A 27,205-nucleotide genomic window follows, 5' to 3' on the forward strand; every position below is an offset into this window, starting at 1 on the left:
CGAGCGGCTGGCGGGCAGGCAGGCAGGGCTCGGCGCGGCGCGGCCATCCCTTGCCTCGCCCGCTTCCTCCCTCCCGCTCTCCAGGAACGGCGCCGGAGAGGAGGACTCGCCGAGAGAGAGAGAGAGAGAGAGGGATCTTCGGCATCGCTCGCTCCCTCGCTCGGGCGGCTGCCTTTCCTTCTTCCCTGCTTTTCGCATCTCAGGACTTCTGGGGGGGAACACACACGCACACACACACAGGCATACACGGCACCGTCACAAAGAGGAGGACCCTGCCTGCAGCAATTGTTTGTTCAATAGATACTCTCTCTTCTTCGGGGAGGGTTGTATCGTGTTTTCCCTCCCCGTCTTTTTTTTTTAAATATTTTTAAATCTTTAGTGGTTTATCATTGCAATTTTTAAAAATTTTCAATTTTTTTAAATACAATATTATTTTAATTTTTGTCTCGCCTGTGCCTTGCACCCCCAAGCGCGGGCAAGGAGCCGCGCAGAACAGGCTCCCCCCCCCCACCTTTTGCACGCGCACCCTTCTCGCCCTCCCCCCCCCGTCACCCTCGCCCGGCGATGGAAAGCTGAAGAGTCGCCCCGGTGTGTGTGTGTGTGTGTGTGTGTGTGTGTGTGTGTGCGTGCGTGCGCGCGCGCGCTTGTCCTTGCTTGCACCTTTCTCTGTTTTTCCCCCTGATCAAAGGAGAAAGCCCAGACGGCCGCGCGCGTGCCCCCGTCGCGCGCCCGTCGCTCGCAGCGCGTGGTGGAGCTTTTGTGCGCCTCTCCTGCCGCCGCCGGTGCCTTTACGCGGGGAGAGCATCGCTCCCTGCCAGCCCCGAGGAGAACGCCGGCGGGAAACGAGGGAGAGACACCCGGAGAGAAAGCGAGAGAGCAAGGAAGGAAGGAAGGAGCCGGCGAGCCCGCAGCGTGCATTCTCCTCCTCCCCTCCCGAGCCTTCCCATCCTCGTTCGGTTTGCCGGCGGAGCTGCTTTGCCGACCCTGCGAAGTTCAAGGCTCCCTCGTTATTATTATTTTTTTTTTTTTTGGTTGCCTTTCCGAGCAGGAGAAAGGATCCGACGCCATCTACAGTTAAGACGCAGGCAAAAAGGGGAGAGAGAGAAAAAAAATCATAACCAGAAAGAGTGATCGTTCCCTCTCTTGGATTGGAAAGGGGGAAGAAAAAAAAAGCAGGAAAGAGAGAGACAAGGACCAGCCGGCTGCTCCTCTGGCGGCGGCGGCGGCGGCGGCGGCGGCTGCAGTAGCCGTGGGCTCCGGCTTGGAATACCGGGGAGGATCTCCTGAAAAGAGGGATCCGGGAAGCGGACCGGCTCGCCTTCCATCGCCTTGCTGGCACCCTCCTGCGCCCGATCCCTGGGATTTTACCGGCGAGGGGCGACCTTTTGGGCGCGGGCCCCGCTCTTTCGCCGGTCTCCGTTGTTGTGCCCTCCGGGGCCGCGCGGGGGACGGTCCGCTCTGTGGCCCCGGACGGCGAGCGAGCTCTCTGTCTTGCCCCCCTCCCCGCCGCCCTCGGGAGGCGCGCCGCTGCCGGGCCGGGGGCGAGAGCGGGATCCCGGCGGGGGCTTTCCCGGCGGCGGGCTGCCTCTCCCCATCCCCATGAACATACCGCGGTCCACCCCCATCGCAATCGCGCGCTATGGGAGAGCCCGGACCAAGGCGCACGACTTCGAGGAGCTGCTGCCCGCCGCCGCCGCCGCGCGCGCCGCAGCTGCCGAGCCGAGCCCCAGCTTCAGCCCCAACCTCGGCTCGCCCAGCCCGCCGGAGACGCCGAGCTTGGCGCAGTGCGTGGCCTGCCTCGGGAGCTACTTGCTGCTGGAGCCGCTGGAAGGGGAGCGCCGCTTCCGAGCCGTCCAGCTGCACAGCGAGGAGGAGCTGGTGTGCAAGGTAACGGCGGGCCCTCGTTCGCGCCCTCTCCCTCTCTCTCCTTTTTTGTTGTCCTCTTCCCTTCCCGCTTCCCTTCTCCCCGCGCGCCCCGGCCTGGCGAGGAGGAGGCGCAGGAGAAGGAAGGAAGGCCCCGCGCTTCAGCCCCCGGCCGAGCAAAATCCTCCCCCCCCCCCCGCGCGCCACCTTCGAGGCTTCGCGGACAATAGAGCCGTGCCTTTGGAGGAGGGGGAGAAGCGGGCGAGGGGGCTCCGGCCCGCCTCCCTGGGGGGAAACGGAGAGGATCGCTCCCTTCCCTTTCCCTGCCGGGGCGGGCGGCGGGAGGGAGCGCTTCCCCCTTCCTCCCTTCTTCCCCGGGCAGAGAGGGGAGGGCGCGCACCCCACGCCGGGCCGGGGGGGGGACTTCACTCGCCGGCCAACTTGGTTGGGGTCGGGGGGAGGGATCGCGTGGTCTAGCAGAGTCCGTTCCCCGTCTCCTTGAGCCCCCTCTTTACACGGGTGTGTGTGTGTGTTTGCAGACACGTCCTCCCGTGCTTAGTCCAGCTGGAACTTTCTTCCCGAACAAAAGCGAGCGAAACTTGGGCGGCGTTCCGGTTGGAACCGCTTCTTCCCGGGGAGCGCCGGCATCAGCCCGTGTGCCCCCTCCCGCCGGGAGGGCCTGTGTCCAGCTCCCCCTGGAAGGCGCACCGAGTGGGGCGCGGGGGGTGGTGGCGGCGGTGGGCGAGGAGGAAGTCGGCCGGCTCCCACGCGCGCCCAGGCGACCCGGGTTCCTTTGTTCCCAAACGGCCCCGGCGCCTCTTCGCCGTGGGCGCCTCGGGCGGGAGTCCTCGACCGTTGGGCCTCGGCAGATGGTGATGGTGGTGCGAGGGGGGGAGCGTGGGACTCTCCTTCCGCCTTTTGCATTCTAGACGGTGCTTTAAAACACACACAGACAGACACCCAACGGTGTCATGAGGGGCCTCCAAACCCAAAGGAAAACCTGAGGTTGAACGGACACATGACCTTGCAGGGGAGACTCCCGGACACCCCGAGAGAGGTGGTCGGACGCTGGCCTCTTGATCCCGGATAGTTTTGCACAGACTCCTGGGCGGTGGAAAAATGCAATTACTTCTCGGGATTACCAGTAAAGGCTTCCTGGCAGGACAGGAGGGAAGGGAAGGGTCACCTGGGAGCCCTTGACCTCTCTGGTGAGAAGGCTTAGCTCTTCTGCACAGTTAGCTCTACCCGATTGTGTCTCGGAGCGAGCAGAACTCGGGCTGCTGCAAGGTGGCTGTGGCGGCGACGGGAGTAACAATATGCTGCCTTGTACAGTATTTGAAGTATAGGTTCCTTTGTTTGCCGGGATAGATGCAGGTTATCACGTTTTTTAGCCTGCCGCTGCGGAAGGAGTAGCTGGGGAGCCCCGATAGGAACGCTTTTTACATGTGAAGATGCAAACACCTTGCCAAGCGATTGCTTGACTTTTTGGAAAAAGAGTGCTCGTTTCTTTAAAAAAATGGTACTGCTCCCCTTCCTCCCCCTTCCAGCCCTTGTTTGAACCCGGTGCAGCTCCTGGAAAAGCCAGGATTTTTGTCCCTTGCCATGAGAAGGTTGCTGCGTCTTTTGTGTGAGGAGAGAGCCCTTCAGTTTTCAGGGTACATCTGACATTCTTCCTGTTTTCAGCTGCACACGGGTCTTGGAACAACATCACCCCCACATCTGCAATAATTAATGTGTGCCTTCACATTTATTCCTGTTCTGAATAAATATTGGCCTTGCATACAGTGCTGAAGAAATTAATTCTACTAGGTTTTGTCTCAAGGAAAACAGGCTTAAGATTCTTTTTGCCCACCACCGTCCTTATATGCATACAGCGTGAATGCCAGGTAACAAAGACATACCAGTGAAGCCTCATTCGGTTTGGCTGGCACCCCCTTAGTGCGCCAGCCTTTCAGAATCCTGATTTTAACATCCCATTGCTAGCAACAACAAAACATACCTACTTTCGTTTTGAAACCTTACATTCTGATCCCACCATTAAAAAAAAAGTTCAACAAAGATGAGTCTTTGTGGAGTCTATCCAAAATGATGTTTTTGACATGGCTGGTAGGGGACAATGTCACTGCAGAAGATGCAGGAGACTATTATATTTCTCAAGTAGGCTTTGCAAAAGAGAGGGGAAAGGGGGGGGGGAGATGTTTTTTATCTGTACTGATTAATGTCCATATTCCTAACAGGGCAGATAGTCTCATTTATCCTTTTATTGTGCAACATTGTCGGCTTGTGTTCTGCAGTAATAGCATTAATCCGGTTTTGTAACTTTCTGATCTTCGTTAGCAAAGGACAAAAGCTTAGGAAGGACACTGGTTTTCACAGTAACGAAAACCTTTGTTATCTGTTGGTTGTTCTTCTAACTGCAGCATGCCTGTTCTTCTCAATGAAATGTCCAGGGCGCCTTAAATCTGTGCCTTCGAATGTCTGGAGCGTTGATTCATTCATAATCGGTGGATTAGTGTAACGTTTTTATATTGGAGTTTCCCGTCATGCTTTATGCTTTCTTAACATTCATTCACAAGATCACAGGTGATGTGTTTGCTGTTGAAGAGTCACTCGGGGCTTTAAAAGGGATTTTGCTCAGAATAAAACTCGTTTCAGTAAACCAATGGAGGCCATTTGGATGTTTTCTTAAAGCCTATGTGGGCAACTGGCAGACCGGGAAGAGGGCTCTGTCCAGCTCTCAAGAAGCGTCCCTTTTTTCAACTTGTGCCACCCTTGTTCACAAGGTTACAACTAGCTTTCTTTCCAAAGAGACCAAGGGGAATTGGATGGAGTGGCTAAGTGCATAAAGAGTGGATCCTGTAGAACAGTGGTTCTTAACCTTTGTTACTCGGATGTTTTTGAACTGCAACTCCCAGAAACCCCAGCCAGCACAGTTGGTGGTGAAGGCTTCTGGGAGTTGCAGTCCAAAACTCCTGAGTAACCCAAGGTTAAGAACCAGTGCTATAGAAGAAAGGGAAAGGGGTGGAAAAAGAGGTCTCTAGCTGTGTCTTAAGAGATGGGAAGCTTTGCTGGACCCCTTTTTCTTTTGTTGCTGTGCTATGCCATGGGAGCCTGCTGGGAAGGGGACCGTATGTTCATGGCTGACCCCTGGCCTTTAGCTGGTGTTTTTGCTGACCCTCTGAAAGCAAAATTGGATTATCTGGTTCTTTTTGCTGCCAGAGAGTAGAGGAAAGTGTTGTGTATAAATGAGAATCTTTAACAATATGTGTTAGCGGCAGTTGGCTTGCAAGCTGTCTATTTACAGGATGACAGGGTTCTTCTTAAGAAATGCTCTTTAAGAGCTATTTCTAGAATTGTGTTTGAAAAGGAGTACCAGCAACTTTAAAGCCCAGCAACTTCTTTCTTTCTGCAACAGCCCTGGGGATCAGGTTTGAGAATCAGAGTTTAATCAGCTACTGAATTGCTGTATCTTTCTCATAGTTTTAGTAGCTTTAGTGAACATTCGGTTTTAAAATCTCTCTCTGTCTCTGGCTCTTGACAAGTCGGAAGTTTGTTCTATCCCTTTCCTGACTCCATATATTTCACTTACCAAGAGAGGAAAAAGGGAAGCAGGCTTTTAAAGTTCCCAATTAACCATCTGAAGATCTTTTGGTATTGATGGTACTATTAGTTCTAAAACTGTGGGTCAGATAGCGCTCCTTTCTTCTTCCTGTCGCTAATCCTTTCTTCCGTTGCCAATCCCATCTCCAGGTGTACGATATCGGTTGCTACCAAGAACTGCTGGCGCCGTGTTTTTGTCTGGCTCCTCATGACAACATCAACCAAATCACTGAAATCATCCTCGGGGAGACCAAAGCCTACGTGTTCTTTGAGAGGAGTCATGGAGACATGCATTCCTTTGTTCGTAACTGCAAGAAGCTGAAGGAGGAGGAAGCTGCCAAGCTCTTCTATCAGATAGCATCTGCTGTAGCGCATTGCCACGACGGTGGGCTGGTATTGCGGGATCTTAAGCTGCGGAAATTCATCTTCAAGGATGAAGACAGGTAAGGAATTTTCTCTCCCTCTGACTTTCCCCCGCCTCAACCCTGCCTGGCTTCCGCTGAATATTATAGGATTGCAGTTTTGAATGAGTTATTTTTTACTGACAGCTCAGTGCTGTTGTAAGTTTTTTTTCCCATTCATGCCAGCCCATTATTGGGAGGTGGATAAGGAAATACACCTGGATATTATAATGAGGAGTCCAGAAAGAAAGTGGTGAAATTAAAGCTTCTGTTTCCGTAAAGCAATGAACATTTGGTGGTGGTGGGGGGGAATGAGGGAGAAGTTAGCACCTGGCTGAAGCCAAAGAAGGCTAAGGTGTGGTTAGTACCTGGATGGGGTGTCCTGCCGGGAGTTCAGATATACGAACTGGAATGCTGAGAAAGGAGCAGAATATTGTGTGAGAACAACGCTTTCCTGTGTTTCCTGCTGTAGCATTTGTACAGACTTCTGCGTTGGTCTGTTTCCTTCATAGAGCTGACTGGTTTTCATGTCACTTCTGCCAGCGCACATACCTCTTGAGCTGTGAAGTTCTTCTCCGTTCCAGTCCTCTCTAGGTGGCTTCATATTGTGGACCAAAATGTGGGGCCCATGCTAATAAGGGAGACGATTTCTAGGAAAAAAAAAACACACCACCTCTCTTGTTTCTCTTCCCAGCCAGCAAAATTATTCTTTTCACTTTGCTGCTGCAGCAGGAACAACAGCGAAGCTCATGGCACCCTAAAAGACCGAGCCCCTTGGGTATGGAATCACCACCACCACCACCACCAGGAGCAGCCAGATACTGTCTGGCATATATGCTCTCATTGGCACTCACTCCATCATAAGGCTCAAGTGTGTCCACTCAGTGTTTGGCTGCATACAAGAACCTTGCACTAAGTGGAACCGGATATCCAGAATGTAAAGAGAGAACTTTCTCATAATGAGGGGGCGATTCCTGAAGAAAGATGCCAGAAGATACTCGAGCTGACCTCTCACACAGGGGTGGGGCACAATGGGCTCACCAGATGTTTTGCACTACAGCACCCATAATCACTGGCCACAGCAAGTTAAAAGACACACAAAAAAATCAGGACAGCCAAAAGTCCCCCCTCTCTTGCTCTTGCAAATTTCTATAGCTTTGACTGATCCCACTGTTGCTTTTTAAAATGAGGATCTAATCTAATGATGTAAAACACAGCACTAAAAGATGTAGATTCTGTTACTTAAATAGGTGTTGCCCCCCCCCCCGGGCCTGTAACTGATTTTGTGTAGATGATGCTTAAGTTTTGGAAAAGAAGCCTAATGTTTAGCATCTTTACATGCACGGCACACACATTTGCATAGCTTTAAACTGGGGTGGAAAGCACCTTCCCTTCATTTTGCCACACTTTTTTTAATGTAATGTACCCACAATGTAATGTAATGTATCCAAGCTGGATTCTCAAGTAGTTGTGTGCTCTTTTGTGGTTTTGGATTCCTAAAATAATTCAGGGGATTGCAATGTACAAACTCGGAGCTGCCTACCTGTAGGTTTCACTTCCCTAGAGGGCTTCTGAGTAGTTTTCCTGCCCCTCCAGCTTCTCTGGCTTTTGCATCTTCTAGCTGCAGAAGATGCCTTTCTGCAGCCATCTGTCCTCAGCTTGTGAAGGGTAATGAGGATGTTGATGGGGCAGAATCAGTGTGCTTGCTCTTACATCTTGTAATTCAGTTGTACATATGAGTAGAATGTCTGAATAGGGCTGGTCAAAATTTAAATCACCATATAATTAAAAAAAACCACACAATGAAAAAAAAATGTAAGCCATCAAGAAATCTGATTTTTAAATCAAATTTACCGCAAGAAGTGCCTTGACCCACAGTGTGCCTTATGTACCTTTTTCTTGCACACCTTCTTACAACAGTGGGGATTTTTCATAGTAGTTGGGCGTCCAGTACCCTGGGGAGAAAAACTCATCCAGGATTATATCTTCCTGTGTGAGACGGAGAAATTGTCCTTTGTGACTGATGTTTTGTGAACTTTCATTGTTGGTTTACAACCTTAATTTACCTGTCACCCCCTAGTGCTCTTGTGTGATCTATTTCCTGTTGACAGTGTTTTGCTTGTATTGACTCTTCCTGTTCGTTGTCTGCTTTAGAAGCATGATGTTGTATTCTAGGCTAGTGTGAATCTTGATAAGAATGCAAATTTGCTGTTGTGCTAGACATTGCCATAGTCTTTGCCTCTGATGGCATAGTATATGGCACATGAATTGGGCGTCCCCCTTCTGTCACAGGACACACACACTGTAAATTAGTGTATGATTTCTGATCTGTAATGTTTGGCACATGCATGACCTAGATGGAAATTTAGAGGTGCCTGTTGGAGCAGTTATGTGTAGTGCAGTTTGGCCTGTGTTGTCTTGTTTTTTTTAAAATCCATGCTAATGTATTTTGTCTTGTTTGGGTGGTTTCTTAGAGCTCGACGTTTTGCTGAAGAGTGGTATCTGAGTGTATTACTATTTTACCCATGTTTTTGAACTGTGGTTCCTCAGGCCTCTTGTGTGGGCAAGCAGTTCAGGAAAGAAATCAGCAATATGTTGGTGTTACAAGTACAGTGGTGCCTCGCTTAACGAGTGCCCCGTTTAACGAAAAAATCGCATAACGATGGCTTCGTTGCCATCGCTTTTGCGATCGCACAACGATCTTGCCTATGGGGAAAAATCGCTTTGCGATTTTTCCCCATAGGCACCATTTTCCCCCAGCTGAGCGGCGGGAGCTTTGAAGCCCCGCTGCTCAGCTGGGGGAAAATGTCGGCAGTGGGCTGCGGCCTCGGAAGGACCCCGAAGCCACCGTCCCCTGCCGACGATTCCCTTCCGAGCTCCGGGGACAGGCTGGGGGGTGGACCGGGAAGCTTGAAGCCTCTCCGGGCCGCCTACCCCGGCCGTTCCCGGACTTCTGGAAGTCCGGGAACAGCCTGGGTAAGCAGCGCGGGAAGGCTTCAAGCTTCCCGATTCACCCCCCAGCCTGTCCCCGCCGCTTAAAGCCTCCTTGCGCCGCCTACCTAGCCCGTTCTCGGACACCTAGGTGTCCGAGAACGGGCTGGGTAGGCGGCGGGGGAGGCTACCGGCATCGGGGACAGGCTGGGGGGTGGACCGGGGAGCTTGAAGCCTCTCCGCGCCGCCTACCAAGCTCCCCGGTCCACCCCCCAGCCTGTCCCCGATGCCGGTAGCCTCCCCCGCCGCCTACCCAGCCCGTTCTCGGACACCTAGGTGTCCGAGAACGGGCTAGGTAGGCGGCGCAAGGAGGCTTTAAGCGGCGGGGACAGGCTGGGGGGTGGATCGGGAAGCTTGAAGCCTCCCAGCGCTGCTTACCCAGGTCGTTCCCGGACTTCCAGAAGTCCGGGAACGACCTGGGTAGGCGGCGCGGAGAGGCTTCAAGCTCCCCGATCCACCCCCCAGCCTAACACCGCCGCTTAAAGGGTAACCGCAGCGGCTACCCCAGCCATGGCCGGACTCTAGGGAGTCCAGCCATGGCTGAGGTAGCCGCCATGGGTCAGATCCAAGCCGCGGGGGGGGAGGGAAAAAACCGGATAATCCGTTCCAGTTGGAATGGATTAACCGGTTTTCAATGCATTTCTATGGGAAATGGTGCTTCCCATAACGATGTTTTCACATAACGTTTTTTTTTCTGGAACCAATTAACATCGTTATGCGAGGCACCACTTTATGTGGTTTTTGTTAATCCCATCTAATTTTTAAGTTGCCTGATAGTGGAGAAAGCCAAACTTTTAGTTTTGTGTGAGCTAACTTTCAGTTAAATGAGTTTTCCAAAATTAAACAGTTAGAATTCAAACACTGTTTTGAATTTGTTTTTCCCTGATTGCAAGTAATTTTCCTGCTAGCTAATTATTAATGTTTGAAGAGCACTTTAAGTCTTCAATTATATTCAAATATTAACTGTCATAATATTTGACACTTGAAGCTCAGGCTTGTTGATTAGGGCCCAAATTCCCTCAAATACTTTTAAGAAGGCAGCAAGGAGAAAAGGGCACGAATTTGCGCATTGGTGGTTTGGCCTGGTTCAGTGTGGCACCTGTAGAGGTATTTCATGGGCGCAGCACGCTTCCCTCCCCCATCTCCTATGGGTCATTGCCCACCCACCCACAAGAGGTGCTTCTCTCCTTTTTGGGCAGTAACCCCAATATTGGCAGCGGCAGGGCTTCCCTGCCCTGCTTTATCATCTGAGTCTGTGATTGTCTGAGGAGGTGGGGCAGGGAAGCCCGCACTGCTGGCAGTGAGCAGGTGACTGCCTGAGGAGGCAGAGGAGGGAAGTGTGCTCCTGCTGGTGAGTGGGCCGTCTCCCAGAGGAGGCGAGGGAGAGAAGCACACAGTGCCCCCAGGACACTTGTGCATGCACTGGGCAGAACTGCCAAAGTGTAGTTCATGCTCATCTCTAGTACCAAGAGCTAATTCACATGCCTCTGCTTATTCCGTATCTTGCCGCTTAATGGTATTTAACTTCTAAAGCAGTGATCTTGGGATCGTGCCATAATACAGAGCTCAGGCGGCAGGTCCACCCTCTGACTGTTTTTGCTTAGTCAGGGCAGCCAAATTTCAACTTGATAGGATAACATCTCTTTGTGTCAGTTACCCTGTGTGCCGTACTACCTGCAGTGATTCTGTAGCTTCTTGACCTTCTGTTCTGACCATGTAGTTCAGATGGGTTTGGCTGTGTTGGCATCAGCCAACGCCAGAGAAACCCTCAATTTGGAAAGGAGACCAAAAGCATTTTGGAGCATGAATAAAATGTGCAATCATGGAGAAATAGCCTAAAGATCGATGTTTGAAACCATGTGAATTCTTCTGTGGGTCATCAAGTGTAGTCCACATTGTAATTAACCATGTGTTCTACGCTTAATATTGCTACAAAATCTCTGATGGCAGGTGGTATTCCTAATTTTCATCCACTTGATTTCCTAGTTCCCTTTGGTCCCTTCTTCTCATCCCACCTGTGTGTTCATCAGTCTGTTCCCTTTGTTTAATGTTTGTGCTGGGGCTGTACTAATGCATCCTTGTGCACACACCCCAACAGATGGTGAAAGCCTGGGCTCTAGACATCAAGATGAATAGACCTTATTAACTCAGGACGGAAAGAAAAGTTGCAAGGTCAAACTGAGTAGCTCCCTAGCTATAGAAGGTGAAAGCTGCGATCAGATTTCATCCCAGAAACAAACACTTTTCTAATTAATTTTGAATTTGTCCGTGTGTGGGAAGCCTGAATTTCATCCTCCTAGGCAATAAATCCCATTTATCAAGTGATAGAAAGTGGAATAGTTATGCAACTCAATTTAGCATCAAAGTTACTGCTGCTTTTTCAGTTAACAAGCTTGTTTCTGGTTTCCAGTCGCTATTCCAGATTGTTATTTGTACCTTTTTAATTTTCCTCCTTTGCATCTTTTTAAAGAAGCTATGCTAATTTTTTACCGTTGCCAGCTCCATTTGTAACAGATACATTTTAAAGTCCTAATATAAAGAAACCCACCCACCCAGGAATTTTCTCCTGGAGCAGACCCTTATGCTAAAATCATACCATCATTGAATAATTGAGTTGGAAGGGGCCTATAAGGCCATTGAGACCAGCCCCCTGCTCAGTGCAGAAATGCAGTTCAAAGCGGATCTGACAGATGGTGGTTCAGTTTTCTCTTGAATTCCTCCATCGTTGGAGCCCTCACCACCTTCCGAGGTAATTGATTCCATTGTTGTACTGCTCTAATAGTTAAGAAGGTTTTCCTGATATTCAGCCTAAATCTGCCTTCCTGTAGCTTGAACCCATTATTATGTGTCCTGCACTCTGGGATGATCAAGAACAGGATCCTGTCCTTCCTCTGTACAACTACCTTTCAAGTATTTGAAAAGTGCTATCATATCACTCCTCAGTCTTCTCTTCTCAAGGCTAAACATGCCCAGTTCTTCCAGCCTCTCCTCCTAGGGCTGGGTTTCCAGCCCCCCTGATCATCCTTGTTGCCCTGCTCTGAACTTGTTCCAGCTTGTCAACATCCTTCTTAAATTGTGGTGCCCAGAAGTGGACACTTGTTCTATCCATCCCACACCTAATTAGTTTGCTTATCAGAATACCATTCAGGACTGCATCACCCTATATGAGCTTCTCTGGCTTTTGTGATTTTCCAAAGACGCCTTTTTCTTATTCTGGCCATCCCTGAAGTTTTGTTTGCTCAGGACACGAGAGAGGGCCTTTTCAGCCTCTGCTCCACAGCCGTGAAAGCCTCTCTTGGACCCTCCCTCTTGTCCTTGTGCTGACTTGGCCAAGTAGGGGCCATTATGGGATGCTGCGTTTAAGTGGGTATGGTTTAAAGTGTTTTTGAGTGGTGGGTGTTCTTGAATGGTGGGTTTTAATATTGTTAGTTGTTTAATTTTTTCTTCTTCTTACCTGTGTATTTCTTTGTATTATGTTGTTCTAATTGGTGGTGAGCCATCTTGGGTCAATAGCCAGGTGTCTGCTTGGCACCAAAATGTAAGAGAGTGTCTGTGCTATGTGGGTCTCTGTTCCCACAACCAGGACGCTAGAGCCAAAAAAAAATGCTATCCGTGTCGTATGCTGCCCACAGCAGCTCTTGCAAGGGTTGGGCAGGTATGGGTGTGGAGAGAGGATCCTTTTTCCATGGAGTTTCCATTGGGCCCCTGGGACACAGCATATCACAAGACTGTGGTAGAGGTCTAAAGTTTAAAGTCAAGCATTTCAACTCCCAACACTTCATTCTGAATTTGACTCGACACCTAGGAATTTGCTCAGACATCTGCTGAGATGTTAGGGGCGATGAGGTTCTCCAATGGTGCCTGCGGACGGGGGGAGCCCTTCTGTAATACGGCCGTAGCACGTTGCATTGTATGCAGAATTACTCATGTATCTTATCCTGGGAATCTTCAAGCTGCAGTGATGATGACGACGATGACAGTAACAAAGACAATGAGTACAAGTGGCAGATAGATTTGAGTGAGATGTGGCTCATGTGCTTTACAATTACACAATGTGTGCTCTTTTGGCTTTTATTTAATTATTTTTGATATACAGTGGGATCAGTTGCATGATCTACCATTGACGCCTAAAGCCATGGATATGAGGGAACCCTTATATAAAGCATACAAAGGAGCAGGACACTGGCCACAAGGGGTGCTCTTGTATGTGGTATACAGGGCTGTGGCAAACCACAGATAAGTAAACAGTGGATATTGATGTGTGGATACAGAGGTCATGCTGTATTTCCTTCATGTCCTTGGACTTAACCTTGTCTGGGATCTTTGTCCTTCAACCCCAGTTGTGACAGTGTTGAGGAACTTGGTGGATGTTGTTGTCTGGAGTCTTGAGGCAGGATACCTCTGAAATGCAAGGGTGGGCAAGAAGGGGGCCTCCATATGTTCCTGAAATGGACTGCAGTGGGAGTAGGGTGGAAAAAGTGGGATTTGGTGGCAATGTACATGTTTCTCTCTCTCCCCCCCCCCCCAATGATTGCTCACTATTGGCTGTGCTTGCTCAGACCTGATGGTAATTAGTCCAGAAACATTTGGAGGATAACAAATTGTCCACTTCTGCTGTGAGGGTTCTGAGAATATATGGTGTCCATATGTTCCTGATTTTTATTTTGTTTCCTCCCTTGGCTGTTAAGTAGTGCTCAGGTGGCCCATCACACATGTCTTGTTGTTTAGACAAGTATGGACACTGGTGGCAACTATGACATAGCTCAGTGTTCTGCCTTTCTCTTCCCCTGTTTCATTCCCACATTCATCTTGTGCTCTTCTCTGATTAGTTCTTTAGGTGGTGTCCTGTGGGGCCCATTGTGGCAGTTAACTCTTTGTGGACTTGAGTTGAGAGGATATAAAGTTGTGCCACTTTATTTTGAATGTCCCACCATCAGCAGGACTAATTTCTCTACTTTCTACTTCTTCCTCCACAGAATAGAAAATTCAGTTTAAGCAGATTTTAAAAAAAGAAATCACCCCATTTTGAGTTCTGCTGGACTGGTAACTAAAACATGCAGTATGCGAGAACAGCAAGCACCCAATTCTGTTGAAGACTTTGTAAAGAATGTGCTAAAAAAAGGAGAGTTAGTCTGTGGGGGACAAACATGTAAAAATGCGAGTGTTGCACTAAAAATGTATTTAAAAAGTATGTATGTTATGAAAAGTGCTTCCAAAAATAAACATGTTTTTTTGGATGGGAAGAGGAAACAACCTGATACAAAGAAGTAGGTGGGATATGAAAAAATTGAAACTGACACAGTCCTCAAATTATTCAGAGGAGGAGAAGGTACACCACTAGGGGAGGGGAAGTCTAGGATCTGCCAAGGGTTCACCAGAAAGGGATGGCATCTCAGGCATGTACACATGGAAGGCCTTTCTGGAAGAGACTTAGTGGATCACGTTTTTTGTTCCCTTTCTAAGGAGCCACGTCTAAAGGCACCCTCAAGTGATGAATGGCATATTGATAAGAAATTCAGAATAGCATTGTTTTTCACGGGCTTCCCTTGTGGTTTCTATGGGGACAAAGGCGCACTTCCCATTTGAGTGCTTTTTACCACCCTCTGATTGTACTTCTGTGGTTTCATTCACCAGTAATGGGAAAGCATTCATAGGCAGAATAGCTTCCTCTTTTTAAATAACAATGATTCAAGCTTGCATCTTTTTTCTCTCTCTCTTCATCCCAAGCATGGAGACTAATGTAGCGTTCTATCAGTGATCTGATAGGCACATAATGCTGTTTCTCTGAGTGACTGCTCCATCTGTACTTTTTGAATTGAAATAATACACTGTAATAACAGTGGCCTTGACAAAAGGCTTTGCATTATATATTCAGTATTATAAAGCAAATATTACTGTGTAAGTCCATGTCTGTTTGACAAATGTTAATACCGTCATTTCTGTGGCCAGAATTTGGGAGTGAGGGGTTGCAAACAATGGATATCACGGATGTCTTAAGTTAGGGGGGAAGACTCTTTTTTTCTTTAGTTTTTTTTTGCATCTGCAACTAAAAGATGATGTCATTTCTAGCTGCTTTAATATAAATTGGGAGTCAAGGTGGATAAAATTATTTTTTTAAAAACCAATTTGATTTAAATACATGGGCTTTTTTTTGCAAATTTAAATAGTAAAAAAAATCAGATTTTTAAAAACATTAAATGGTGATTTAAATCAAATGCACCCTGATTTGGGGTGAGAGGGTATTTGCATATTTCAGTGTGTTTGGCTGTAAAGATATACCCATGGGAACCAGCCTGGTAATGGCTATGTGCACCTGTATTGGATGAGCAGCACAAAAGGGTAGACTGGTGGGTTTGGGGTTCTTCTGGTTTTGGTTTGGCTTTGGTAAATTACAGAGTATGCGGAGGGGTTATGGAGAGTCTTCTTTTTGCCATGTTCTGGCCCTCCTAATGGGCTCTCGTTGTGCTAGGCTTTGAAGATGATCAGAAGGACCTCCTTGGCTGTCACTGCTTCTCCCTACAGTGCTTAGCCTGAAGGATCTTCTGTCTGTGTTCTATTCTCTGAGATGCCAAACCAGCCAACAGTATGGATGCTGGCATATGGCTGTTATGTCTCACTGTATGGTATAAAATGTGGGAGTTTTTGTTTTGTGGTTATGTGTGTTTGGTTTGGTTTCTTCTGTCACTGTTTTGAGTAAAGCACTGCAACAATTTTCAGAATCAAATAATAGGAGACTTGTAGGTTGGAACCTCTGGGTAATGAATGTATTCATTTTGTAATGAAGGAAGTGCGTGTGTGACAAGAGTGTGTGAGCTACACAAACCTTCATCCTCAGTGTATTTGCTCTGGCCTAATCCATTCAGCAGGATGAAAACATGGCTGCTCCTCGTTTGCTTTATCCTGTCAGAGATTATGGTGGAGCAAGGAGATAGAGGCCAGCTGTTGTTCAACGCCCTCGTTTAAACAAATCTCTTTTTCTATGAATGCAGAGCTTTGATTTTTTTTTAAAAAAAGGTATATATATATTGTACAGTAGAGGGTGGCTTCAAGTCTTTTTCTTTTGGTTTAGAAACAAATGAAGGCAAATTCTGTGTTCCAGAAATAGTATAAAGAGATATAATGAAAAAAATAAGTTTTCATTGAAGTGAGTATGTAGTACTAGAGGTGTGATAATAAGGCAGGTAAATAAGTGAATGGGCAGATATGATATGCACTGCTGCTGGATAAATGCAGTGGCGTCAGATCCTCTGTGTGTATTCTCTGGGTGGGGATTAATTTCCTTTATCTTAATGAGAAATGCCAAGGACAGCCAGCCTGTTCTCACTGGCAGAGCCTGTGCTTTGGATGTAAAATAAAATAGGTTAAGTCTGTAACATCTCCCAAATAAGGCTGAAGAAATCTTTCTCTCAGATCCTGAGGAACTGCTGCCAGCCAAGAGTGCCGAGTTCGATGCACTCATAATCTGACTGAGAGTACTTTTCTTTTACATGTTATTTAAGCGCAGGCAGGTAATATTTTCCTTCCATGAAACCATGTGGAGATGTACTCCTGTACCTTAAGTGAAGCTTTAAGCAGCATTGTAAACCATGTCTTCTTGGTGAAGATCTGACAGGGTCCAGAATTTTTTTTCCTCTTGCCGTCATTGGGCCACCCCTGCCATAACAATACCTGGTAGCAGATGAATGAATTGAGATTATGTTCAGTAATATCTTACCTCATTCTTCTCCTGCTTTCATTTACCTTGTAAGATTTGGCTCAGATGTTTGGAGGTTGGAAGTGTTGTGTGTACTCAGCAGGGTTGGTTGTTTTTAATCTCATTAGCCAACCCAGTCACCGAATGGCATTTCACTGGCCAGACGACCATTCAGCTTTCCAGCTTGGTCGTTAAGCCCAACAGCCCAGACCCAAAACCCTTCCCCCCCCCCCAAAGTGGAAATCCAATAGCATTCTCTCAGAACTGCTTTGCTGTCAGTATAGGAACCCCTGCTTAGCAGTCTGGCAAAGCCCTCCATTGTGCATCTAACTAAATGTGCAACTCAGCATGTGACTGTGGCTGTGCTTGTGATGGCCTGGATTTCTGCAGACCTTCCACCTATTTTTGGAAGTAGAAGAACAATGGAAATGGGCCATGGCACTCACATGGTGTGTTACGTCTTACCCATGGTGAGGGTCACATGCGGGGCCCAGTGTCTCTTGTGCAAACAATATTTCCAGATGATTGTGATGAGCCACCCTCAGGGGGACAAAGGAATCAAAGCCAGCTTGCAGGGGTATATATATATATTCCTGCAGATGAACAAGCCAGCAATTATTTCTGGAAGCGAGGTTTTATAGGCATGTCACAAAACAGAAAGCAAAATAGGAGGCAGCAGAAGTGTCCTGTGTCAGCAGCAGCTTCTTTAGTGGTGTTTGTTGCCTTCCTCATTAGCGCCCCAAGAAAGCAGTCAGCACTGTGTGAAATAACTGGCGTTGTAGTCAGCAGTGGAGCAAATGTATTATGAAGAGGGAAGAGAGAGAAAAAAGCAGTTTCTCAAGATATCGGTTTCATAGTTTGGAAGCTGGGAGGTTATTTTTCTTCCATTCTCAGAAGCAAGCCCAACCAGAGAGTAGCGGCAGTAGTAGTAGTGGGTCTGCTGCCCGTTGCAGGAACCAGCCAGGGGCACCCATCCATGTACCAGGGGTTACTTGGCAGCTGGTGGGATTGGGTTCGCCGCGCTGCTTAGATCAGGGGTTCCCAACCTTGAGTCCCCAGATGTTTTTGGACTGAAATTCCGAGAAGCCTTCACCACTAGCTGTGGGGGGCCAGGATTTCTGGGAGTTGGCAGTCCAAGAACATCTGGAGAACCCAAGGTCAGAAAGCACTGGCTTAGATGCTGAGAAAGAGCAGGGCGGTTCTGTAACTTATACAATAAAGCCAGCCTGGGTTTGATGCTTCCCCAGGGAGCTGAATAAACATTTCTTGGGCTGTACCACCGTGAGCCTTAGATGGAGCAGAAGAGACTTACATAATATTTCTCCTCCATTTAAACAAAACAAAACATGTAGAAAGCCACATAGGGAGGGAGAAAGATTCTAATTTACTTACTTCACTAATAGATACATTTTCTAAATGGAAGGAATTTCATTGTATGGCCAAGCATTCCGTTTCACGAGCCCCACTTGAATATAGAAGTGGTACAGTCCAGACCCCCAGTTCATCATCTCAGCCATTCAGTATTAAAACCATAGGTCATTTCCTGTCTGCAAATGTTCATCTGTGGTGTTTGTGTCTTCAAATACCTATTTTTACCATTCCCATTTGAGGATTATTATTATTTAGCTAAAAAGTAAGGAGACAGACTTGGTCAGCTAAATAGCACTCTAGGACTTATGGAAGCACCTGATAATATTACTCATAATTGGCTTTTCCTACACTTTCAGTCAACTAATTTGGATAGTATCAAATCCACCTTACTGCTTTGTGAGTGATATGTGGAAAATATATATATAGGTGAAACTTAGCTGAGTGTTAACTGTTGGCAGTTTATGTTTATAATGGATAGTTCTTCGTGGCCTCTGTGAATGCACACAATTGGGTTAACAGCGCCTGGAATCTTCTAGAGCTTTTCTAAAAAAGTAACAAAGTTTAGCATTGCCCCATTGCGCATGCTCCGCGCACCTCAGCCTTCAGTTCTTGGAACTTCTAAGCTATCATGCTTGGAACTTCTCGGTTAGAGCTCTCTTCACAACTCTTTTTGATTGAAAAATTCGGTTTTGACTCGGACAGTTCTTCGATTCGGGAACTCCTCTGTTGCCCCTTGACCGTGGACTGACTCTGATTACTCTTTGGATTGTGGACTGGCTTAATTTACTTCGCTTTGAACTGCTGCATTTTGTGGATTGACACCGCCACTCTTGTTGATTACCGCTGCGGTCTCCTAATTCCCTTCTTCCTGATCTTATTTTCTTCAGAAATCACCACTTCTTCAACTAACCACCGCTGTGAGTCTTCTTTTCTCTATTCCTTCCCTGCTTTATGTCCCCCTCAGCACCATTTAGCAGGTGCAAGTCGTGCTCCCCGCAAGTCTGTTTTGGGTTGCAGGGGAGTTTGTGAAAAGCTAAGGAAGAGTCCTGCAAAGAAAGAGCCAGTTTCTGCCTTGTTAGGTGGAGCCAATTACTATTGATTGGCCAAAATCCTGTTCCTTTCTACGGAAGGAAAACGGGTTAACTCGCAGTGGCTTCTCACTGGTTAGTTAATGAGTCCCTGCTTGGTTTTTTGACCATTCAGCACCGCCAGTGGGTTAGCGTACGCTACAAAGTCCAAGTAGGGACTCATTAGGTAGCAGTGAAAAGTCTGTCAAGTTATGCTGTTTGCTTTCCACAGGAGTTATGGCACAATAGGATTTTGGTCATAATGTATATATTACTTCCTTTGTGAAGAGTTTTCTAAATGGACTTGCAATTTTTGCTAGTAAATATGTCGTCAGTGTTTAAAAAAGACTCCATAGGTGGCTGGAGGCTTTAAAAGGTTGTGTTTAACAAAATCAAAAATACAGTATTACCAATTTTCTTAAGCACATAGAACTGAGCCCTGCCCTCTTTTTTCAGTTCCGGTAACACTGGGTAGGGCATCTCAGGTTTTTTTTTAAACTGTTCTACTGAAACATTGGACTAAATACAGCTGTTAGTCTCAGCTAGAGTAGACCTGCTGAATCAATGGGACTTGATAGTCAACACTTAAATAGGTCCCATTCATTCATCCTTTCTACTACAGTCGGACAAATCTAAATTTAGCCTACTTGGGCTACTTTCCTCAAAGTGACATTGAGTCTCTGGTGTTTTCGCTTTGGAGCTTTTCAGTAATCTGTAGAATTGGAATATGCCTATTTTGTCATTGATGAGAATCGCTGAGGAGACTTTGGAGAACATTTTTGCTTGTGTGGTGCTTGGCCCCTCACCCTTTTGTGCCTGCCCCTCACAGATGATTGAAAGAGTGAGAATACCTCTCAGGTTTCATAAATACAGATTTTTCCAAAGTGAAGCATAGTTTGTGATGGATTCGCAGTAAATGCCCTTCCTCTGAAATTTGCAGAATTCCTTTGTCACAGCCTAGGGCCGCTGATGTTAACCAGCTCTGCAGAGACTAGGTAGTGTTCCTGGAAGTCACGAACATCTAAGATTATTACTGCATAATTATTCTCTCTTTATGAAACACATTCTTCTGTTCTCTTACCACTTGCCTTATAGTTTTGTATTTGAGGGGATTTGCATCAAACCTGTGGCTTTTCTCAATCTGTGGAAACTTTTAATCAGGTACTTCAACTGTGAGGGAAGGTCATTCATGGTTATGTCACATTGTTAGTCATAATAATCTTGAGTTCTTCATTATGAGAATTAGAACTATCTCTCTCACACACAAGAAGCAAAATGCTTTTCCTCCCACTCCTATATGGACTTTACCTAGTATGCTCAGGGGATCATCTCAGGATCTGTTCTCTCTGCTCCTACCACTAGGGGTTAGGGCTGGTGACTACACAATGCAATACTGTCTCACTGGATAAGAATTCAGAAGACTTTTCCAAGGGAATTTTATCTATCTTCTTTTTTTATTTTTTATTTATATATATAGGCAGAGCTTTGATTGATGCTGTGCAGCAGGATAATTTGGTTTGTTCTCTTATTGTTTTGTTAGTGTTTTTTTTTTTAAACAAATGGATAGTATTACTTTTATAAATTTCTAAATAGAATTAAAAGTATGTTGCAGAAATATTGGTGATTAAACTTAAAGGGGAAAGTATATGCTAACTCGGGTGCTTTGCTGCACAGATATCTAGAAATCTGATTTGGGGGTTAAACAATTTGGGATTTTTTTTTTTCATCTTCCTCACATTTACCGTGTTCTGGTTATTTTTATTTGGTTGCAGTTCACCTAACACATGATATATCTACACTTTTTTATTTCTGTTAATTATGCTCTAAAACACAAATTGAAAGAGGAACAGAATCTAGCCCCTCTGATCAAGCTGTTTGAGAGCTGGTGGAAGGAACAAAAATTGTTTAGGAAGAGCTTCTGCCCATCTTTCCATTGGGCTTTTCTGAACTCTCTGGATATTTGGCATTTCAGCAGTTATTTGTGTCTCTTTCTTAATGCGCTGTTCCTTGAGTCTTTGGACTGCTTCTTTTCACATGACTGAACATGTGAATGACAAATATCAGGACTCACAAAGATACCTCCTAGGAGAAGCCGAGAAGGTCTTCTAGACCAGGGGGTCCCCAACCTTTTCTGAATCACGGACTGGTTGGGGTGGAGGGTGGGGTCCGTGTGGGGGGGGGCACTCACGGATGGGTGGGGCGCACTCATGAGCATGCACAGATGGATGGGGCGCACTCACAGAGGGTGCGCTTGCACACATGGGGATGGGGCACCCATGTGTGCAGGTGGGCAGGCCATGTGTGCAGGGGGGAGTGGGGTGGGTGGGAAATCTATCTCCGCAGCCCGGTCCTGCCATGACCACAGACTGGCAATGGACCACAGACCAGGGGTTGGGGACCCCTGTTCTAGACAACTGCACTTGTGGACAGTCATGGTGCGAGAGAAGCTTTATACCTCTTCAGTTCAGACATCTTAGGGTGGAGTGTAGTTTTACTTTGGAGTTTGGAATGTGGCTTTCTTTACGTGTACCCTGGTTCTTACCACTCCTGAAGCCCTGTTGGAAATAAAAGAATAACTTCCCTCATCTCCGAAGGCTTTTGAACCTGAAAGTAGAAATGGGCATGATTGAAGATCATCAGATTGTGCTGGATCTTTGTACTGTCACAAAAGATGCTGTGCAGTCCCATTCCTAGTTGCAGCAGGAGCACGGACCTCCCTTCTGCATCTCCTCCAGCAGCTGTCCACTCAGAAGCAGCGCCTCCTTGTCTGAGTGGGCATCTGCTGGAGGAGGCGGAGAAGGGAAGTCCGTGCTCCTGCTGTGACTGGTGAAACGACCAAAGCAAAGGAGGGGTGGAGCATGCACTGACTGGTAAGTGGGGGAATCTGGCCAGGATGGGATGGGACCATGTAGCCACCCCTGTTGAATGAGGGATTTTCTGTATGCACATTTATGGCTTCCCTGACCCCTCTCTCTAACCACCTATCTTCTTGGTCCAGAATGAGTACATCAACAGGTATTCGTGAAGGCTTTCACGGCTGGGATCTAATGGTTGTTGTGGGTTTTTCGGGCTCTTTGGCCGTGTTCTGCCAGTCTTTGTGGCCGGCATCTTCAGAGGACAGCACTGGCGAAATGTTAGGAAGAACAACCTTCAGAACATGGCCAAAGAGCCCGAAAACCCAAAACAAACATTCAACAGGCCTTAGACACAGTCTGTATCATATTTGTCATGCTGCTCTTTCATCCATCCCCAAAAAGATTAGGATTGCACACACCAGAAAGACCACTGTTAACAACTGTTAGCAGGCGTTGACAGTGGGTGAAGGACTGCAGGGGTGGGATTTTCACTCACCCTGTCCTTTGTCCATCTAACAAGCCTCTTCAGATCATGGGGAGATGAAACCAATGTGGAGGAGAGATACATCACGGGTCTCCTACCAACTCTCCTCAGACTGAAGAAGCTACTTGGATGAGTAGGTAAATGTTTCAACCTAATAAGAAAGAAGTCCAGTTGCCATGACTCAATTTCCAGATCTCTAGTTAGATGCTGTTTTCCAAAGTACTAAGAAACCAGAAAGTCCATGAAGGTTTTACCCACTGTTGTTTTTCTATTCTGTGCAAGGAGCCACATAGCTTTTTGGGTTTGTATGTGTGTGCTCACATCTTGAATTGTATGTTTTGGCAACTGCATGTGTGTATGTTGCTGTGAAGTCTAATACTTGTCTCTGCTTCCTACCTTACAGGACTAGAGTAAAATTGGAGAGCCTTGAAGATGCTTACATTTTGCGAGGAAATGATGACTCCCTTTCCGATAAGCATGGGTGCCCCGCCTACGTGAGTCCAGAGATCTTGAACACAAATGGCAGCTACTCTGGAAAGGCAGCCGACGTGTGGAGCCTGGGGGTCATGCTTTACACGATGCTGGTTGGACGCTACCCTTTTCATGACATTGAGCCTAGTTCTCTCTTCAGCAAGATCCGTCGCGGGCAGTTCAGCATTCCAGAGACTTTATCCCCTAAGGCAAAATGCCTTATTCGTAGCATCCTGCGCCGGGAGCCCTCGGAAAGGCTGACCTCGCACGAAATTCTGGACCACCCTTGGTTTTCCACAGATTTTAATGTGTCTAATTCAGGATATGGTGCTAAGGAAGTAACAGATCAGCTGGTGCCTGATGTCAATATGGAGGAGGACTCGGACCCATTCTTCAACTGAACATGACATGTTATGTTTGGGCAGTTGCATGGTGCAGAAAAAAGATAACGTGAAGGGAGTCTTTTCTGATCATGCAGAAATGACATTTGTGTGTCAGCCTGGCTTGATAGCAAAAAGAAGAAAAGAAAAATGACTTGGGAGGAGATACCGTTTTTTTATTTTTTGCTTTCTTCGGTCGGAAAAAGAGTGCCCAAGAAAAGAGCTAAGACAACTCTCTCATGAAGATGCCTGGATGGGAGGAATAATTGCTATCAAGTTAGATTGACAAGGAACAAGAAGGAGGCGGCAGCAGCATGGAGCAACTGTAGCTTCTCATCTTTATGGAGCCAAGGACACTGCACATTCATTCGGGTTCCTGGGCAGCCACTGATCCACTCCTGATTCCGTTTCATTCAGATACTTAAAGGGTTCCCAGTTGAATAAAAACTTTTGCCTCAACTTGCATCTTGGCATCGCACTGTTAGATATTTAACTTCAGCCATTATTCAGGGAAGGTACAATTAGCTATTACGTTATTCCATTTTGTTTCCTGTTTCTAAAAAAGAAAACCCTGATGTTTAATTGTTACAGTGGGGTTAATCTTCGGGAGGGAGGTTGGGAAGAGCACAAATGAAGACGTTTGAAGTGGGGGGCTTAAAGGAAGCTTTTAGTTCATGTTCTGTGAATGGCTAGTTCTGAATTCACAGTTTTTCTAAATCAACAACTTCTTGTCTGGAGAAATGATATTTGAAATGTTCTGTTCCTTTCATGAGAGAAGGGACTATTGTGTCACAACTTGGGTAATATCCTGTTGTATTGTCCCTACCAATGGAAGGCTCTTTTGGCCGCCAAAGGCTTCGGTGAGCAGCCCTTAAGGACTGGGGATGGCTTTTTTCCTTGAGAAAAATATTGGAAAGTGTGGGATATGCCATGAGGAACATTCACACACAAGTAGGGATTTTTGAAAAAAAAAATCTCCTCCCCATGACCACCATTCTGCTTCATTCTGCTACTGGGTCACAGAATATTCTGTCAGTGGAGGCACTACAGCTGGATATAACTCATGTTGAGTGGGGCTTTTTTTTTACAGTTTTGGATTTATTGCAGGAAGCATTTATAGGCCAGACATCCAGATGCATCTGCCTGCTTTATTAGCAAAAGAAAATCATAATCCTCTATTTTTTTAAGAAAATAAAATAAAAGGGAATTTCCAATAGTAGCTTCTACTTTACTACATGGCACATAAATTTGACCATATTTGAGGGTGGGAGGCAAATATATTAAATCTATTAGACAAGAAATAAAAATAAAACTGGATCCTGGAACCAATTCTTCGTCAAAGTGCCCTGAATATGAACAGAGTAGCTCTTTACTATTGAAGAAAAAAGTGTATGTAATTTCCTCTTTCCCCCTCTAATTTTGCAGAAAGGCGGTGACTTAGGTTTTCTTGCTTTTGGTTTTGTTTTCTGAAAAGGATGCTGTTCGTTTTCTTCTCGTTGACATCTTAATAAGCTGAACGTCACTAGGACACAGATCTGTCTCCTAAAAAGTACACAGTAATATGCACCTTTTGTATAGTCAAGACTTTTTATTTATTGATGAAACTGTCACAGTTGTGATGAATTAAGCCAGTACTTCAATTACGGGTTGACTTGAGGTGACATGTTACATGCTGTAGTTAACACGTCTTCTTCTTTTTTATATATATTTCATCTTCAGGTGTTCCTATCCCTGAATGACATATGTTTTTGATTCTTATTTTTAATCTTCTCCTACCAACCCCACCTTCCTTTGAGCTTTCATTTTGATTTAGGATTGGCAGATGATTTTATTACTGCTTTTATATTGCTGTCTTGATATGGGGGAAACAAAACAAAGCAAGCAGATCTCCTGGCATAAATATTTGTGTTTCCAGTACCTCAGTTGTTCTGATGTTACGGCCTGTATGCGTTTTTGTGAAGTGGTCATGTTCTTTGGATAGGTACATGTGGACTCCGTAGTATGTAAATGTTACTTGAATTTTGTGCTTTATTGTAGTATGTGGCATGTGCGTACGGCTATTCGGCATTTGACGTATGGATGCTATTTGCCTGCCCTGCAGGAAGGTTTCAATCCCACTCTCAAGCTGATGGTTCACAGTTCCTTATCAAGAGATAAAGCTGCAGCTGACCTGCCTTGGTTCTATTTTGGTATCTAAGAAAATATAGAGGAGTAATGTTTTTACACTCTGAAGATGGTGCTGTGTTGAGGGACTTCTCTTTTTTTGTTTTTGTTTTTTGAACGTTTATTTTATAAACTTGTAGGAAGAAAGATTGGTGATGTGCATGGTGGGATTTTACTGCCTCTGGTGCTTTGTCTTGTATTTGGTTTAATGTTTTTTGTCCTAATCTCTTCAATAAACAAAATTGTGCATATTTAACTAAATTCAGCTTGTGATGGCTCCTTTTTCCCACCCCCTTTGTTGCTTCCAAATGCTGTAGTAACATTGACATTACTCGTCACAGTCACCCCTGTTCAGGCATTACTCAGTCTGTTGTTATCCATCACGGAAGCAGGGGAACCCCTAGACCTTCCACTTACCATTATCATTTTCTCTACAAGAGAAACAACAGGGTCTGCAGGGGGCAGCTTCCTGTCCTTAGGTAGGTTCTTTACACAAGCAAGAACTCACCTGCTGGTGTGATGGATAAAAGGAGGGAAGGTAATTCCTGAATAGGGCTATTGACATTGCTGGTTGTTTCTTTGCAACATAAATGCGTTTTCATGGAAATCACATTGGAAGAGCAGCTTCTTCTATGGTGCGCTCAGATCTGCAGTTTTCACTTGAGTTCAAGAGGGACCGTAGTCGTTTAGTGGCGCGCCAAGGCCCTAGATCCCAACATCTCAAGATAGGGCTGAAATACTCCGCACCTGAAATCCTAGAAATTTGCTTCCGCCTGGTGTGGATGAAACAGTACTGACCTAGATGAACTAATGGTCTGACTCAGCATAAGGCAGCTTCCTGTGATACCTTCTTCCATGGAAATGTAAACAAGCACTACAGCCTTGTATGTGTACTTAAGCCTCCAGCCGGAATCAATGGGTTTTAAAAGCTTAACTGGCTTGATAGTGCACTTTTAGACTTGCAGAAATTTTTGCTTTTATTTTTTGTGTTTTTTTTCCCCTTGTAGCTCCTACTCCCAGAGTCTCACAGAAATGCTGCCTGGGGCACTCTGGAGATTGTAGCTAAAAATTCCCAACTCTTAATAACAGATCTTTGTCTTCTTACCGTAGTATTTATTAGGCAAAAGTCTACCTTCTTTCTCAGTTGTGGAGAACTGCAGGTGCCTTGCAGGGAGTAAGCCAAACGGAATATTTGCAAGATCTGAAAAATAAAAGGATGAGGGAATTGTAGCTCAGCAACAGACCATTGGCATCTGTCTGCCAGAAGGTCTGAAGTTGAATCCCTTACTTCTAAACAAAGTCCTGCCCTGAAGTCTAAACTAGAACCACTCACTGGTCACTGTGGACAAGAAGACCAAGCTAGATTGACCAATAACACTTTCAAAAAGAGCGTCTTACAAGTTTCCATGAAGAACAAGAAATACCTCACAGCCTTGTTCTTCAGTCAGCGTCTGCTAGTAGTACAAACTGAATTGTATGCTCCCAAGTGAAAAAACAGGATTTTAAACTCTCTTCAGAATCCTTACCCTTGACACACTGAACGGCTGACTGAATAAAATAGTAATAGTAGTGGTTTAAAAAAAACCCAACCCTCATCATGACAAGAACAATGGCCGTTGTGGAGTCTCAGATGGGGATGTTTCTTTAAAAAATAGATATAGATTTTGGAAGAACATGCCACATTTCGGACAATTTGGAACCTGTTTTCTGCTCTCTTCCCTGGGGCCTTTTGGCCCAGCTGTGGTCTTCCAGTTTCATAGCCTTTCTCAGGAAGGCAAAACTGTTAAAATGTCATCAATATGTAAACATCGGGAGAAATTAGTTTTTTAATGCATCTAGTTTAAACGGGTTTAAACACTTTCTAAT

General features: G+C 46.1%; 1 protein-coding gene across 2 annotated transcripts; it reads left to right on the forward strand.

The window, feature by feature from the left end:
- The first annotated feature begins 613 nt into the window (after positions 1-613).
- Positions 614-25,600, forward strand: TRIB2 (tribbles pseudokinase 2). 2 transcript variants are annotated; one of them, XM_073001692.2, is made up of 3 exons: positions 614-1,887; positions 5,614-5,906; positions 22,729-25,600. In XM_073001692.2, exons 1-3 carry the CDS (start codon positions 1,600-1,602, stop codon positions 23,195-23,197), a joined length of 1,050 nt encoding a protein of 349 aa, XP_072857793.2. In that variant the 5' UTR covers positions 614-1,599; the 3' UTR covers positions 23,198-25,600. The 2 variants fall into 2 exon arrangements, with proteins under 2 accessions (XP_072857793.2, XP_072857801.1); XM_073001700.2 differs by lacking the exon at positions 614-1,887 and adding an exon at positions 2,600-3,007.
- The last annotated feature ends 1,605 nt before the right edge of the window (positions 25,601-27,205 follow it).

The sequence above is a fragment of the Pogona vitticeps genome, chromosome 1 (assembly GCF_051106095.1).
Source record: "Pogona vitticeps strain Pit_001003342236 chromosome 1, PviZW2.1, whole genome shotgun sequence".
Taxonomy (NCBI): domain Eukaryota; kingdom Metazoa; phylum Chordata; class Lepidosauria; order Squamata; family Agamidae; genus Pogona; species Pogona vitticeps.